Genomic DNA, 16,724 nt, shown 5'->3' with positions numbered 1-16,724 from the left:
GCGTCTTATTCATCTTTTAATAACACGAGAACGTCTGTTGAATTTTCTTCAGGGTAAATGTCCTTGGGACCCATCGGCATAATAACGCTGATTGTCCTAAAAGAAATGAAAGGGATGCATATTCAGCTATTCTCACAAGCACTCTATCTCTCTCTTAAAAAGTTTGGCGTATTCCTCGTCTCCTTGATTCGGCTCCCCCAAATCCATTAAACAATGCAAAGAAGCTGTTGTCGTTCTCCCCATAACCTCTTCTCTTCGGGGCCACTGAAGAGTTTCACAGACTTTTATCTCTTTTATATTTTTCTTACGTTGTACCTTACCTGCCCTCTCAAGCTGGTTTGAAGTAAAGCTTGATCAGAATGTGTCTGTCTCGCTCTCTTTTTGTCTCTTTCCTTCTCTCAAAGAAGTGTGAGAGCTGCAGAAGGTCGATTCAAAATGTGCACATTCTGTAAGCTTTGTGTAGCAACCATTATAACGGAAAATTTTACATCCCCCATTGCAAAAAGTCTTGATACACAATGATTTTTTGAAGAAGTGTAATATTAAAGGCTACGCTAATGTGTTGTGGAATGTTGCAAGGGCTTTTCTGGTGTGTTTTCAGCTACTGGTTGCTAGGGGGTTCTTGACGGTCTCTAATGTGTTTCTTGGTGGTTGCTTGGATGTTCTGAATGGGGCTTATTGTAGTCTTTAGTCGGATGGTGAAGAGAAGAATTACACCCATTGTCATCCCTGATCTTAGAGACTGTACACTTAATAAATTAAATTTGTCTGCATTTATTAGTTTCTCAAGAATGTACACATTACAGTTAGACTGTTGACTGTGTTTGGTGTATCCCAAATGTCATGTAACTCATGTTAAATGTAAGTTGCAATCAGATTAATTAGTTGACAATGAATTGTTTACAATGTATGACATATCTACTCCACATAGAATGGAAAGCAAAGCCAACTTATAAGAACAATTATATAACATAGACAAATATGTGAAAACATATCAACCCCTTATATGACTTTTAAACATACTGTATAGTTTATTTTGACATCTGGTGGCTTCTCAAACCAACAGATTGGCACCACACTTCATAAACTGAGCATCACGATCATTGTAATTTCAAACGTGTAGGACTCCCCCCCCCAGTGAACACAAAAGAAGACCTTTTAAAGAATGTTGGTAAACGAACAATGGCGGTAAACGGACAATGGCGGCATCCTCCACTTCTATTCTATGGACACAAAACTAATGCAAATCAAAAGCTACGGCCGTTGTTTGGTTAGCAACATTCTTCAAAATATCTTCTTTTGTGTACGTGTTGGATTTCCATGTTTTAAACTGGACTTTAATACTGTATATTGTATCTCTAAACCCCACCCTACCCCTAAACTTCCCTAAAACCCTATTCTTCAACTCTCAGAGAAAAAATGTAAACTCATTTAAAATGATGTCACTGTATTACCATCTTTGTGTCAGGGTTTACCACGACCATACACACATCAATAACAATGATAGGCCTATATCTCTCCCGGACGTTCCCTTGCCCAGGCCAGAAGCGAAGTACTTTTCTGATGACACAAATTTATGCTGTTTGTTTTAAGTTCACTATAGTAATTAATGCCAGTAATTCATGTCTTAGCACAGCTTGGCACCAGAGTTTCACAGTAGGCAGTCTAAAATCTGTGTGTATCTTGCGGACATTAAACTCTCTAACACAGTGTAAATAGGTCACTCCTAAAGAGATTCATAAAATTAGAATTCTATAAGGCTCCAAAATGCTTTCAAGTCCTTGTTAGAAGTGTGGACTGCATTTTAAATGACACCGATTATCAGAGGCAATACAAACTCAAGTCCTCCCGTTTCAAAACAAAACATTTCATCTTAGTCACAGCACACAAGGGTAATTACTATGTATAGACACAGAGTTACTGCGTGTAAAGTATCCGGACGCAGATGGAACATTTAATTAAGGTGACGTCCTTTGTGCTTATTTACCGGTAAAGGTGCTGTGTGTAATTTTTTGGAGGATCTATTGACAGAAATGCAATATAATGTACATACCTATGTCTTCAGAGGTGTTTGAAGACCTTACATAATGAAGTGTTGTTTTTATTACCTTAGGATGAGCTATATCTATCTACACACTGCATGGAATTCACCATTTTGTCTCCCTAAACGGACAACTGACCACATCGTAGTCCTGTGTCAGCCATCGTCGTGCTTCAAAAGAGAGGGGTGGAGTGAGCTGTTTGTTGCAATTTCGCAACATCTCTGCTAAACGCTGCTAAATTTCATACACTGGACCTTTAAAGTAGGAAATTCTCTATATTGTTGTAGGCCTATGTGTGAGTGCAGCATTAGTACATGCTGGTCATATGCCATGTTTTCAGCCGCAAAAATACTGTACTTAGGGTTTGTTAAACGAGCACAATTTAACCTTGAGGAATACATTTCTTTTATTTACACTTGAAAAGAGATAGAAAAGTGTCCATCCAATGCGTACCAACAAATCTAGTAGACCATCAAAGTAGACCATCCGGTTATTTCTCTCCTTAGTTTATGGCAGGCTGAGGTTTTGCATATACTATTCATGACACATATAGTAAGGAAGACCTACATTTTATAGTGTGCAGTGCAAGGTCGGGTGACTTTTTGGCAGAGGTGGACAGTACGAAGTACATTTACCTGAGTACTGTACTTAAGTACACTTCCTGAGTATCTGTACTTACCTTGAGTATTATTATTTCTGAGTACTTGTACTTTAACTTCTCTACATTAGATTTTTTTTGGACATTTGACAGGACGTTTTACTGTTTTACTGCCAAGTATTTAAATTTTTATAAGATTGCGGTTTTCCGGCTAGCTTTGAATGGCCTTTTGGCAGATTTTTTTACTCAAATCTTGCCACTCTGGGATCTTCCCCGCTAAACTAGTGTAAACGTAGGCTTTGCTACACCGTCAATAGCACTCTAAAAAGGCAAGTAGAACAATAAAAGACGAAAAAGATACATGTCAAAGTGTGGTGTAATCATCTGTGGGTTACGATCAGTCAAAGATCGTAGAAATAACGGCTTAATGGTAAATGAGAATAATGTTAAATACATCATGAGTTAAGCGTGTATGTGATGGATTCTATTGGTGAGATGCTAAATCCTGTTGGAATAAAACCCAAAACACACTACAAAGAGGAATTTAATAAATTAATCTCATTCTAATTAAAAAATGCGTTGTTTTTTTTCAGCAGGGATGGTATTTACAGTAAAACCACAGCATCCACAAACTGACCATTTTCTATATATAAGAACCATACTCCAATTATTAATCTTTAGTAAAGCCACATCAACTAAAAATACCATAGTTTCATTATAGTAGCTTTAGTTTGTGTTTGTAGTTAAATTATAGTAATACAAATGTCAACAAATCCAACAAACACAAGGCTTCTACACTTTACTATTTACAAGAACCTTACTACTTACTGGTAAATTGCTGCTAAAACTGGTGAAGGGAATATACAAAATACACTGCTCATTAATATATATAGGCCAGGGGGCTAATGAGGATAATTAGGCGAAATGATCGTACAAGATTATATCTAAACTAAACATATATGTGGTAAACATATAGCGCTCTTAAAGGAGTTGCTCATTACAAAATTTGCCTCCATTGACTTTCTATAGTAGAAATAAAAATAACCATGGAAAGTCAACGGGGGCAAATTTAGAAGTGAACTACTCCTTTAATACAACTGATACTGTGAGCAACTCAGTGTATTCAGTAGGTTGCTTCAGCGGCATAATGTATACGACAATAAAAAATGCACATAAAGGAAATTTAATTTTAATACTTGAGTACTTTTAAAAGCACGTACTTGTGTACGTTTACTCAAGTAAGAATCTGTCTTTACAACTTTTACTTGTAGTGGAGAAATATTTGACCAGTAGTATCTGTACTTTCACTCAAGTAAGGAAGTTGTGTACTTTGTCCACCTCTGCGTTTTTGCAAACAGTCTAGAGTCTAAAATAGTCCGCTATGACCACAATACTAGATTGACTTATGAGTTGAAGTTTCATCCGGCAAAAAAGTGGTTGTGGTTTGCTTCACATTTTGAATGCTCTGCATTTGGTTTTATGATGAACAACCCAATGGTTATGGAATCTGCCAGTAATAAATGAAAGCCGCCATTGGTGTTTTCTGTGTTTATGGTAGTGTGTAATACTTATAGCATGTATATGTAAAATATTTCTCTAAAAGTTAACTTGATGTTACTTTGAGTGACCAGAAAGGGAAGGGTCTTTGTGCAAACCGGTAATACTATAATTGAAACTGACATGGTCAAATAGGAGGAAGTATATACAAATAAAACATACAAATAGAATAGGTTTCTAGCCCTTGGGGCTCGAACCCTAATAAAATGCCAGACTTAGCTAATAAATAGTCATATAGAATCATGAGAGTACTGTATTCTGGTTGATAAAAGATGATAAGCTCCCTATCATTAGCTTTATACATTGTCAGTACGTTTGTGGCTGTCAATGCAAAAAGGTAATATACAGTATCATCCGAGATCATAATCCAAAAACACAATCCCACCACTTCCAACCTTTTTAAATGACAAGATCAACTGTTTTCTAAATGCTATATGCTCTAAAAGAGCCTAAACTCTTTCTTGCATACAGCATTGACTGTCACATGATCATGGACATCACACATTGATCTCTTGCTTCCTCTTTGCCACTCTACCATGTGACCAGTTATATTAAGTGTCAAAAAGAAGAGCAGTGCAAAACAGGAAAACTAAAGCAAACCACACACAAGTGCTTTAAGCATTAGCGTGGTTTATTAGTGTTAAAGATGGAGGTTATATATGACAATGATGAAACGTGTTTTCAGTCTGAGGTAATAAACAGAGACAGAGTGGAGAGGATTGTGGAAATCTATGACACTGGAGAATATTTGAAGGATCAAGACTTCAGGACAGATACAAACACCCAACAGCCAGTGCAGTGGAAAGGTAATGATGATCATTTATGTGTTCTAATAAAATGCACAGCCATAGTTGTAGAAAACTGTACATCTGTGCTGTTATATTTGTTAATGTAATGATGGAAGGATAAAATAATCTTATTTCTGTCATCTTCAGGAAGTCAGTCTTTGAGGATCAGAGTCTACAGATCAGTAATAGTGTGTTTGGGGCTTCTGTGTATTCTGCTGGTTACATTCATAGTGATGTTTGTCCTGATCAATGCAAACAGCCACCAGTGTCACAACCAAACACCCAGAGAAGACAGAGACTGGCTACTAAACAAGGATACCAATCTTTCAAAAGAGAGAGATCTGCTACTAACCAACGACACCAACCTCACAGAAGAGAGAGAACTGCTCCTATTCAATGATACCAACTTCACAAAAGCAATAGAGAAATTGATATTTGGGAATAAAAATCTGTCCTATGATAGAGATAAGCTGATAGGTCAAATGAAGAATCTTCAGATGTATCTTGGTAAAGTGGGTTATTTTGTTTTTGATAACTTGATACGGCATTGACTGAAGATTTGATGTTGCAGCTTTTTCTGTAGTGTGATACATAATGAGTATATTAATAACAATATATACAATAAATAAAACATGGAACACCATAATAGTCTATTCAAGATGAACATTCTGACAAATCACAGACTGTGTACATTTATCTGTGACTTTAAGGCCGCCATATTCTAAGTATTGATAAAGGGCTAGTTGAACTGTTTGTGTTTACAGATGGCTGGATTTACTTTCGATTCAGTTTTTACTACATTTCCAATGAATGGAAGAGCTGGGATGACAGCAGAAGATACTGTAGAGACAGAGGAGCAGATCTGATCATCATTGACAACAAAGAGGAACAAGTGAGTAAAGAACATGTTGCCTATATGTACACCGTATGTGTGTGTGGGGGTGGGTGGGGGGGTTAAACCATTACATTAATTGGAAGAATCACTTTTTGATATACTGTAAATGTGTTATCGTTTCATCTTGTCAGGATTTTATTCAGAAAATGTCTGATGGAAGATCTCTCTGGATTGGTCTGTCAGACAGTGATGAGGAGGGAAGATGGAAATGGGTTGATGGCAGCGCACTGACCTCTGGGTGAGAAATCACTAAATTTATCAGATTATTATCAATAAACAATAGAGATTTAACAATATCAAATCTCACTGTACGTAAACACCTTGGTATAAAGTCCACAGTATGATATTTATTGCAAGATTTAAAATGACAAATGATGACTTGGAAACGTGCCATAAGCATCAGCTTTTCTTTATCGTCTAATCATAACTGTTGCTTAGAGGCATGAGTTATAGTATGAGATGGGTCAAATGACCTAAATAGAATCCCTTTTATAAAATAAAATAATTGCACCTGATGGACTTTGCCCAAGGTAACATCTATCATTTTTTCTAACATTCTATGTGTTGTGCCCAGAAGACCTTTCGTTTCATTCAGTCATGTGACCACGATACTATTGAGACATCCCTAATAAGTGATTATCACAGTATCATATCATACAGAAAACAACACTGAAGATCTGTTGTTTCAGGTCATGGTGGTCTGGAGAACCCAACGGCGGGAAAAAAGAGAACTGTGTTATTTCTTATAAATCAGTCTGGTATGATTATCCATGTACTACACTTTACGGATTTATCTGTGAGAAGAGGGCATTAAAAGTGTTCATTGATTTGATTATACAGTAAACTGTGAACACACATACAGATCTTTCCCTATTAAAGACATTTAGACATGTTGTAAGTATTTTTGTCCAAAGTTGTTCATTCAGCCTCAACCAGTAACAAAGCTTTGTTATTCATCAATTTAATTAATGAAAAACTTGAGAAACATACTGTATATCTTTCTTACTCCATTAAACTTTTGTATTTTTTTGTTCTGTGTTTAAATGTCTGTATTTAATGTCGATGTCATGTTATCGGCACAGATCAATAGGTTGTATATATTATATCTTTTTATCTTACCTGCATCAAAAAGCACATGTAATGCAACTATGAAACCTAAACCTGAATGTATGTACTAATAAAGCACATTTTTCAGCATTTTGTGGACATGTCTTTTGTTTTTATTATCTTTATAATGAAGGTGTTTCGCATGGATGATATTTGACTTGTTAAGCTTAAATAATGCTTAAATTCAACCAAACAAATATTACAAATGACCTCATCCCCCATCACACATTGTATCAACAAAGCAGATTTTTTTTCCTTTTATTCCAATTACACATGTAAGCAATCACAATATTGATATATCTCAACTAAGTATGAATCTTTACTGTTCTTCATGAAACATAATTTATGTCTTTTGAGATTCTTAAGTGGAATTGAAGAGGATTGACTGTAATAGTGTTCTTAATAATTGTTTGTGGATGTGCAAAACGTGTTTTTAAAAGAAGCTGTGAATTTACTCACACCTAGTTTCAGGTCCTGTCTCTAGTTTTGTTTTTATTTATTTTCATTTTCATTTTCCCCAGGTACCTTCCTCAACGCACATGCTTTTTTCTGGTTTGTTTTCCCTGTCAATTTCCTCCCCCCTGGTTAAACTACTCATGACGTCACTCCTTTTATTACCCACACCTGTTCCTCTTTATCTCTCCCTCTATTAATGCCATTTCCTTTCTTCGCTCAGCGTGGCGATGTGTTGTATCTGATCTCATCTGGAGTGTACTGATGGTTTTAGCTCTCTGTTCTAGAGTTAGAATTCTCAAGCTATGATTTAATCTCACATTCTCTCGAAAGTGCGGCTGTTCTAGAGAGAGCCGGTTCGGACCCATTCGGCTGTTACCTCTCTGCTCACATACCCTTGCGGACACTAGCACGTACTTGCCCAAGTCTGAGTGAACTATTTTTGTTTCTGATCTGTGGTAGGAGTTCCCTGTCACTTTTGTGTTTTTGTGCAGTTATTTTTCTACATGTGTGAATAAACTTTCTGTTTGACTATTTCCTGCATCTAAGTCGTTCTGTTTCATGACACTTAGGGGCTACTGCAAATCTGACAGTATAGAGTTTACACCTCTTTTCAGACACTTCCTCTTTTGTTATTGCTTAGTTCTACTTACACAGAGTAACACAGTAACATTGCTTATCTTTAGCAGATTTATAATGTTTAACTATAAAAGATTAGAATTGACAGAGATTGTCTATGAAAGTATGAGAGAGACTGAATTTCAGGGAATGAATACAGACGGATTGAAGAAGATGCAGGAGATCTTTGACAGTGTGACATATCGTCACTTCAGGACAGATACTGATAGCAGTACCATCAGACAATATCCACGGCAGTGCACAGGTAATTGCATTCATTTATAAAACCGTAAGCACTTATTAACAGATTCAATAGTGCTGTTTAATGTCTATATTTCTGTCGTCACCAGGAAGTTCATCTGAGAGGATCAGATGCTACAGATCAGTTACATTATGTTTGATGCTGATGTTTGTTCTAATACTGACAGCGGTTATGATGCTGTGGGTCCTGATCAATGCAAACCGCCACCAGTGTAACAACCAAACAACCACAGAAGACAGAGACTGGCTACTAAACAAGGATACCAATCTTTCAAAAGAGAGAGATCTGCTACTAACCAACGACACCAACCTCACAGAAGAGAGAGAACTGCTCCTATTCAATGATACCAACTTCACAAAAGCAATAGAGGAATTGATATTTGGGAATATAAATCTGTCCTATGATAGAGATAAGCTGATAGGTCAAATGAAGAATCTTCAGATGTATCTTGGTAAAGTGGGTTATTTTGTTTTTGATAACTTGATACGGCATTGACTGAAGATTTGATGTTGCAGCTTTTTCTGTAGTGTGATACATAAGTATAATAATAACAATAAATACAATAAATAAAACATGGAACACCACAGTAGTCTCTTCAAGATGAACATTCTGACAAATCACAGACTGTGTACATGTATCTGTGACTTTAAGGCCACCATATTCTAAGTATTGATAAAGGGCTACTAGTTGAACTGTTTGTGTTTACAGATGGCTGGATTTACTTTCGATTCAGTTTTTACTACATTTCCAATGAATGGAAGAGCTGGGATGACAGCAGAAGATACTGTAGAGACAGAGGAGCAGATCTGATCATCATTGACAACAAAGAGGAACAAGTGAGTAAAGAACATGTTGCCTATATGTATAATATATATGTGTGTTGATGTGGGTTAAACTATTACATTAATTGTAATTATGATAATAATTTGATATACTGTAAATGTGTTATCGTTTCATCTTGTCAGGGTTTTATTCAGAAAATGTCTGATGGAAGATCTCTCTGGATTGGTTTGTCAGACAGTGATGAGGAGGGAAGATGGAAATGGGTTGATGGCAGCGCACTGACCTCTGGGTGAGAAATCACTAAATTTATCAGATTATTATCAATAAACAATAGAGATGTAACAATATCAAATCTCACTGTACGTAAACACCTCGGTGTAAAGTCCACAGTATGATATTTATTGCAAGATTTAAAATGACAAATGATGACTTGGAAACGTGCCATAAGCATCAGCTTTTCTTTATCGTCTAATCATAACTGTTGCTTAGAGGCATGAGTTATAGTATGAGATGGGTCAAATGACCCAAATAAAATCCCTTTTATAAAGTAAAATAATTGCACCTGATGGACTTTGCCCAAGGTAACATCTATCATTTTTTCTAACATTCTATGTGTTGTGCCCAGAAGACCTTTCGTTTCATTCAGTCATGTGACCACGATACTATTGAGACATCCCTAATAAGTGATTATCACAGTATCATATCATACAGAAAACAACACTGAAGATCTGTTGTTTCAGGTCATGGTGGTCTGGAGAACCCAACGGCGGGAAAAAAGATAACTGTGTTATTTCTTATAAATCAGTCTGGTATGATTATCCATGTACTACACTTTACGGATTTATCTGTGAGAAGAGGGCATTAAAAGTGTTCATTGATTTGTTTAAACAGTAAACTGTGAACACATACAAAAACCTTATCCTTGTCTTATGGCTAGTCCAGTATTTTCCTCTTACCTTCATCTAAAAGCACATGTATTGCAAAAATACAGCTTGAACCCGAATACATTCACCAATAAAGCAACTTTTCCCAAACTTTATGGATGTGTCTTGTGTTATAATAAAGGTTACCAGATGGTCCTCGTATTTAAATACAACTATAGTGCAAATGACCACCAACATAAAGGAAACTGTTTGTAATATCTTAAACTCATTCAAGAAGACGGTGGTGCTCTTTGTACATCCTTCTTTAATTCAGCCACTTCCTCTTTTGTGGTTGTTTCACTCTCCAACCATTAAGCCCATTTCTTTTTGAAGCATTTCCTTTTGACCCAGAACTCAAGCTGCTATCGTCACACTTAATGTAAAGTGCTTTAGTTTGTTTTGGACCTTATTTCCTGAAACCCATTTGCTACCTGTTTTCTTTCTCAGCTTTAGGTGTCCCACTTGTAACTTGGCGTTGTTTTGTCGAACCTTCAACAGAAAGATCATCAGATTAAGATAATCTAAATTTCTCGGACATGGCATCCAATGAGTTAGTCATATACTTGCCGAAACTCAATAGAAATGTTATGTGTATTGGTTTTAGACTGCAAGAGTCCTGACTTGAACTCAGTTGCCCTAAACAGGAACTTCTGATGAAACGACAGTGTTATATTTAGCAATCTATGGGTTCCTTTAAAACTGAGTTTCAATATGAAGATTGTCAAAAGATGAAAATCTATAAACTTTTGATGATACTTGTATGTGGGATTAATAAAGATGAAGGATATAAAACAACTCTTCAAACTGATCACTAATGCGCTGAGTATCTGCACGGGTCTTTATGATAGTATCTTTCTCTCTTCATTCAAGGCCACGGTTTTTGTCCTTGATGATACAAACTTGTTTGTTAATTCACCTCACAGTATTTTCCAGCAGTGCCAAGCACTCAGGCTGGCTGAGCATTGAATGATAAGTAGCATTTAACAGGAATCTAACATGTTCCGCACACGCAATAACTTGTAAGTGCTTTGTAAGTTAAAATTGCGTGAGAGTTTGAATAGCTCTTTAACAAGTTAAGCTCCCGGGCGAGATATCATCTTTATTTTTTGTTGGGTAGGGAGGATGTCCCATTAACTAAATCAGGGGGGGTTGTGCAAATAAACGGTTTCCATGGAAACACTGGAGCTTGGAATATGTTTGGGATTTTTACCTGTGAGCATGTTTCATACTTTGGTTGTTTAAAATAAATCTTATGATGACAATAGATACAAATAAGAATGAAAGAACATAGATTTGTTATGTATTTTGTGTTATGTATTTTGTGTTATGTATTTTTGTGTTATGTATTTTTGCCTACATAATCAATGGAAATCAATGGAAATCAAAATCAAGAAAATGGTTGAAAAAGTGGTGCTCAATCAATTAAAGTACATAGATTCACTTAATCGGACTAGTTGTTATAATCCCACTATTTCGGCACAATTCAATTGCCCAATAGGACATTTCCCACACCTCATGCAGGGGGAAGCAGTCAAAAATATGAATAGAGGATAGGAGGTCTCAGGTTTCACTGGTTCATCGGCTAGACATCCTCTGTGTTTGGGGGATAAATTGTTATAGAAATACACATCATACTTACCTTGCCTTGCCATTATCAGAGAGCCATCTCATGGGTTGCGTGTACCAATTTCATCACATTATCCTGAGTGAAAGATGCGTTTTGGTGAGGTGCTGCTGGTAATGCCCTTTGTATGGTTCCCATCAGTTCGACACCTCATCGGTTGTGCATCTCAGCCTCATTGGGTGTTTCGGCCCTTTATCACAAGATACGCTAAGCAAGGGAGGCCCACCGCAGGTTGATCAGACCTGGGTGTGTGTCGCATTGTTACATGGTCATCTGGCAGCCCATGCTGTGTCCATCCACCTCAACAACAGCCATTGGCTTCTTCCTTATGCACCACTGGCCAGTTCTTGATTATCCTCCACTGGACCTGTCTTCTGTTTGACAGCCACGGTGACCCCTGCAGTTAACCCGTCCAGTGAGTGCTTAAATCATAATGGAATAAAGTTACAGCCCAAGTTGATGCTCGCAGAGTGTTGCACTTCTTTCTGAGTTTAAATAATGAATTAAGCTCGCATTGGATGTGCATTTCTTATGTTCCAGCTTTTTTAATGGCACTGAAATGCAATATATAGTCACAGAAAACATAAGAGACCATTTCAAAATGTTCTATTCTACTCCTTTCACTTTTTATAGGTTTGGTTGTGTATAGGCAAAATATCAGTATTGTTTAATTCTGTGAAGTGTTAACAATATTTCTATTTGTATTTATTTGTAGAAGATGAAAACTGGAGAAACAAGTCAAAATAACAGAAAAGAAGCTCTGTAATTTGTATTCCTCAAATACTGAAAATACTCACTTTTAAGCAAGACAACAGTAGTATTTATATACATGTATTAAGTAAAAGTAAAAAAAATGTTTAAGTGCTAACCTCAGTTGTTATGAGTTCTTTCATGTTGTCAATCTTTCACATTGATGTTGGATGACTTTGTAACTCCTGAGGTTTGATTTTGTTCAAATTCAACAGACAATGGGCTGAAATTGACACAATACATCTAAAAATTGTGATTTTTATGAAAATTTTAAACTCGCTCTAATTTGTTTTTCAGAAATACCTAGCATAGTACATGATATACATCCATAAAGAACTGAAGATGCTGACATGAGTTGTTTTTGCTGCCACCACAAGGATATTAGTGGTAAAATGTGTCATCATTACAACCCGAAGCACAAACAAAATGAATGAAATAAGTATTTAAAAGCAAGTCCAGATCACACAACATGTAAAATTATATTCTTTAAATATCATTTTGGTGAGAATGTATCTCCATAATTTTCACATATTGATGTAGGCCTACTTGAAGCTTGAAGGACATTTATTGGTAAAATGAGTTACAATCATTCATTTTAGTGCAGGATTGATTTTGTTTCTATTCTGACAACATGACCTACACCTATCTCTGTTATAGAGAAATATGTTTTGTTGCAACGACCTCCAGTTTGAGAACCAGTGAAATGGGCTTTAAAGTTGTAAAAGTCATGTTAAAAAATGTTAAAAGCCATTAGAAAAGATGAACACAATAAGCAATTGCAGTAACAGCAAGGACAGTATATGCTTTACATAGAAGAGTAGGACACATAGAGCCTGTGGATGTGGATGTTAGATCACTCAGGTCAGAGATTGCTGTCCTGCCTTGCTTTGCCGTTTGCCTGGGAATCAGAAAGCCGATTAACAAGTTTAAGGCTTGTCAAGCTCAAGAATTCAACCTTGAAATGTCAATAGATACAACTGCGGTGTATTTTACTTCCAGTAAAAAGACAGACGATTAAATATGCATAGCCTGAAACTACACTCAATCTAAAGTAATACACATCCCGTGGTATACAGCAAGAGAAATCGTATCTATAATGTCAGCCTTAAAAAGACAATGAGCTTATTTACTGTAAAAAATAAATGTTGGTTAAATAAAAAAGTGACCTGGCTTCCCTAAAAGATTTGAATTAATTCAACTTAAAAATATTAGTTAACACAACGAGTTTGCATGAAATTAATTTGTTAACTATATTTTTAAGTTTACATTTGGCATTGTGAAAATGTTTGCACGTTACTGCCATCTTGTTTGTAATACTTTAATAAAATCCGGTGTGAGATTAGATGTGATGCACACTTGTTAATCGTATAGACCCTTTAGCATTGCATGGATTACAAGGATTTGTCAAAAAATCAAAAAAAGGTGTTTGTCGTAATCAAAAGAGATATATTACTCATTTTTTATGCGGTTGTAAATCTGTCCTCTGCCATTAAAGAGGATGATCTGAGACGTTTATGCCATCCAGTTTGATTTAAAGTGCTCAAACGGTTATCTATAATAGCATTAAAAATATATATTGTGAGAAATCTAAAACAAAGAAACCGAGCAAGAAACATTAAAAAAATAGCCTAAACATTCTGCATTTTCACATGTTTATGCTTTTGGACCCTACTGTAATAAAAATAAAAATTGTGTATTTAGCCTACATGCTTCTCTCTCCACTTACACACACACACACACACAGACATGTACAATCACGCACGCACACAATTATAGACCCAGTGATGCATAACAGTGGAGTCTGTGTGATGTCTGTGCAGTATTTCAGGGCAGGATTTGTCCATGAAACTCATAGCCAGAAAGTTCAGCATGGATCCAGAGAGTGCTAAAGGCTCATCAAATGTGATCGGTCTAAACTAGAAGGGCAGGGTTCTGTACGTCACTAGAATCACAAAATCTGCTTCGCCCAAAATAGCCTAGCACTCTTCTCTGAGGCCTATAACAAGAGACAGAGGAAAACAGCGAAGACAGAGAGAGTTGGACATTGTACAGGACGGTCCTTAGAGTCACACGCCCAAAGCCATCTTCTTCTCCCAGTCTCACACTGTTTCTGCCTGTAGCGCCCTTTTCAGTCTCCTCTTCAATGTCTCCTGCCACATACTTTGCTTTTCGATAATTCCAGACGCAGCTGTGTTCTTTGTATTAGTTGTTTGTTTAACGTACTTTGTGAAATTTCTCCTAAATCCTTGAACGCACAAAATCAGCAGATTTCTGACTTTACCTCCCACAACACTCACAATTTTCTTCCTCCGCGTCTTTTTAACTTTAATTGGGTTGGCATTTATGAAAAGCATCTAACTCGCAGACACCATATAATCCAGTGCTTTTAGGAGACAGGAGTGTACTGCATTTCAACAAATAACATATATGTGGCAGGACTAATTTGCAACAACTGGGAAGAGAATCTTTTCCTTTCTATGACAATTGTCTAAAGAACTTTGCAATTTTTTCAGTCAATTTGTTTTGTCAAACAGTCAAATTACAGTGATGCAAAAACTTTGAAATCATACCCCTATGTTTTATAGCCTTCTGCTGTCATGGACTTGAACCCAAAGTGTGATGTCAAAGATTAGTCAGTGAAATAGAAAGTTAATAATCATTAAAGGCCAATTTATCTTTTTTAATCGGGAAGTCCAGCGGTTGGACACAGCTGTACTTGCATGTAAACTTTTTGTGCTTTTTTTGTGGTGTGTGTGCCTTGATGCCCGATGACTCCTGAGATAGGCGCAAGCTCCCCGTGACCCGAGGTAGTTCGGATAAGCGGTAGAAAATGGATGGATGGATGTGGTGTGTGTTAAGTTGATTTCGTAGTTGTGTGGTCTTTGGCAACTTTATAATCTTGCCCATCAGAGACGTGGAACGTTATCACAGGCTAATATTGTCAAATCGTTCCACCACAATGTTTTCAGGTTTGTTTTTTCCACCTTTGCATTTTGTCAGTCAAATATCCAGATAGTCTCTGACGTGCCCAGTGGTGCCGAAATTTGTCTTGTCATTTCCATTAAACATTCTCCACTCCATGCACACCTTCTCCAAATCTCTCGCTCTCGTTTATTTTATCAGATCATATACTAACGTTTAAAAAAAACACAGATGGACCGTACACTGAAAGGGTTGAGATATCTTATCCAATCTGGCAACTCTGGGAAATGTAGGTGAGAAACAAATCAAAAGCACAACATTTAGATCCAGTCCAATGAATTTACCACACAGACGCTCATCTGCGGGATAATTCTGTTAATCTGTTTTCTGCGTCATCCCAGATCAGACATATGTCTAGTTGTACAATTTATGTCAGATTTAAGCCTAAATTGATCCTCTTTCAGCCCACTCTTGTTAAACTGTAAAAACAAGAGCTGTTTAAAGTGAAGGTTACTTTCTATAACTTTATTTTGTGGTTGAAATTTGTACTTCATTTTTGTCTCTACAACTATATACTTAATGCAAAAGCATTTTACTGTAGATTATATACAAATCCACTGTGGCCGGTGGATGGTTTCAGTTTGTTAAAATGTAGTTAAAAGTATAATATTATCAATGGAAAGACATAACAAACACCTTTCTTCTCAACGTTCAATGTGCATGACTGACCATGTTAAATACTTGCTCAGCTTTCTACTTGATGCTGTGTATTATAATTAAGTAATGTGACTGCAAGAGGTGTCTCTTAAATCAGATATGTGCTTGTATAATTTAATAGCATTGAATGCATCAGTCCTTTGACGTTTATTTGAACTAAGCATGTAACCTCTTTGTTCTATTCATGCTATATTTATTTTATGAATTATGTTCTGGCAGAATATCACAAGGAGAACCTATGCTTTAACGTTTCATTTTTGTAAGTGTAAAGGAATAATTCATCTTAAAATGAAAATGTCATAATTTGCTCACCCGTTAGTTGTAGTAAACCTGTAATAATTTCTTTTTTGTGATGAACACATATGAAGATATTTTAATGAAAGTTTGTGTCTAAGCTGTTAAATCCCAGAGTAGACTTTTGTCCTAGTATGGGGGTCAGTAGTGACCCAAAACGGCTTAGTTACAAACTTTTTAAGGAAATGATGACAAAATTTAGTCCTTTAAGAATTTACAGTAACATCCGCCAACTGCAATACTCATTCATACAGGTGTGTCAGAGATTTACTGTTTTGTATGTAATTGTCTAAATATAGACAACATTTGCATATAATGATAATTTGAATTGAAAGGTTTCATTTAAAGGACTCTAAACATGCTTTAACCATCCAAAGTAATGTTCCCATTG

The 16,724-nt window shown here is 36.3% G+C and overlaps 2 protein-coding genes across 4 annotated transcripts; both read left to right on the top strand.

Annotated features, from left to right (window-relative positions):
* Nucleotides 1-4,763: 4,763 nt before the first annotated feature.
* LOC130411935 (CD209 antigen-like protein C) lies at nucleotides 4,764-7,053 on the top strand. Of its 2 annotated transcripts, none has more exons than XM_056736954.1 (5): nucleotides 4,764-5,003; nucleotides 5,133-5,492; nucleotides 5,750-5,877; nucleotides 6,012-6,118; nucleotides 6,570-7,053. In XM_056736954.1, exons 1-5 carry the CDS (start codon nucleotides 4,844-4,846, stop codon nucleotides 6,721-6,723), a joined length of 909 nt encoding a protein of 302 aa, XP_056592932.1. In that variant the 5' UTR covers nucleotides 4,764-4,843; the 3' UTR covers nucleotides 6,724-7,053. The 2 variants fall into 2 exon arrangements, with proteins under 2 accessions (XP_056592932.1, XP_056592931.1); XM_056736953.1 differs by having other exon boundaries at nucleotides 5,133-5,501.
* A 1,044-nt stretch (nucleotides 7,054-8,097) lies between these two features.
* On the top strand, nucleotides 8,098-10,096 carry LOC130412055 (C-type lectin domain family 4 member K-like). Of its 2 annotated transcripts, none has more exons than XM_056737165.1 (5): nucleotides 8,098-8,323; nucleotides 8,409-8,771; nucleotides 9,029-9,156; nucleotides 9,286-9,392; nucleotides 9,844-10,096. In XM_056737165.1, the coding sequence occupies exons 1-5, from the start codon at nucleotides 8,137-8,139 to the stop codon at nucleotides 9,995-9,997; spliced, it is 939 nt and encodes a 312-aa protein (XP_056593143.1). In that variant the 5' UTR covers nucleotides 8,098-8,136; the 3' UTR covers nucleotides 9,998-10,096. The 2 variants fall into 2 exon arrangements, with proteins under 2 accessions (XP_056593143.1, XP_056593142.1); XM_056737164.1 differs by having other exon boundaries at nucleotides 8,409-8,780.
* The last annotated feature ends 6,628 nt before the right edge of the window (nucleotides 10,097-16,724 follow it).

Source organism: Triplophysa dalaica, chromosome 22, assembly GCF_015846415.1.
Source record: "Triplophysa dalaica isolate WHDGS20190420 chromosome 22, ASM1584641v1, whole genome shotgun sequence".
Classification (NCBI taxonomy): domain Eukaryota; kingdom Metazoa; phylum Chordata; class Actinopteri; order Cypriniformes; family Nemacheilidae; genus Triplophysa; species Triplophysa dalaica.
This window is presented reverse-complemented; position numbering and strand designations above follow the sequence as displayed.

Bases quoted from the DNA above. Each gene is read 5' to 3' on its own strand.
- LOC130411935 (XM_056736953.1), top strand. From the start codon at position 4,844: ATGGAGGTTATATATGACAATGATGAAACGTGTTTTCAGTCTGAGGTA. The intron at 5,004-5,132 runs GTAATGATGATC...TGTCATCTTCAG, and splicing joins ACAGCCAGTGCAGTGGAAAG to GAAGTCAGTCTTTGAGGATC. The intron at 5,502-5,749 runs GTTATTTTGTTT...TTGTGTTTACAG, and splicing joins GATGTATCTTGGTAAAGTGG to ATGGCTGGATTTACTTTCGA.
- LOC130412055 (XM_056737164.1), top strand. From the start codon at position 8,137: ATGTTTAACTATAAAAGATTAGAATTGACAGAGATTGTCTATGAAAGT. The intron at 8,324-8,408 runs GTAATTGCATTC...TGTCGTCACCAG, and splicing joins ATATCCACGGCAGTGCACAG to GAAGTTCATCTGAGAGGATC. The intron at 9,157-9,285 runs GTGAGTAAAGAA...TCATCTTGTCAG, and splicing joins TTGACAACAAAGAGGAACAA to GGTTTTATTCAGAAAATGTC.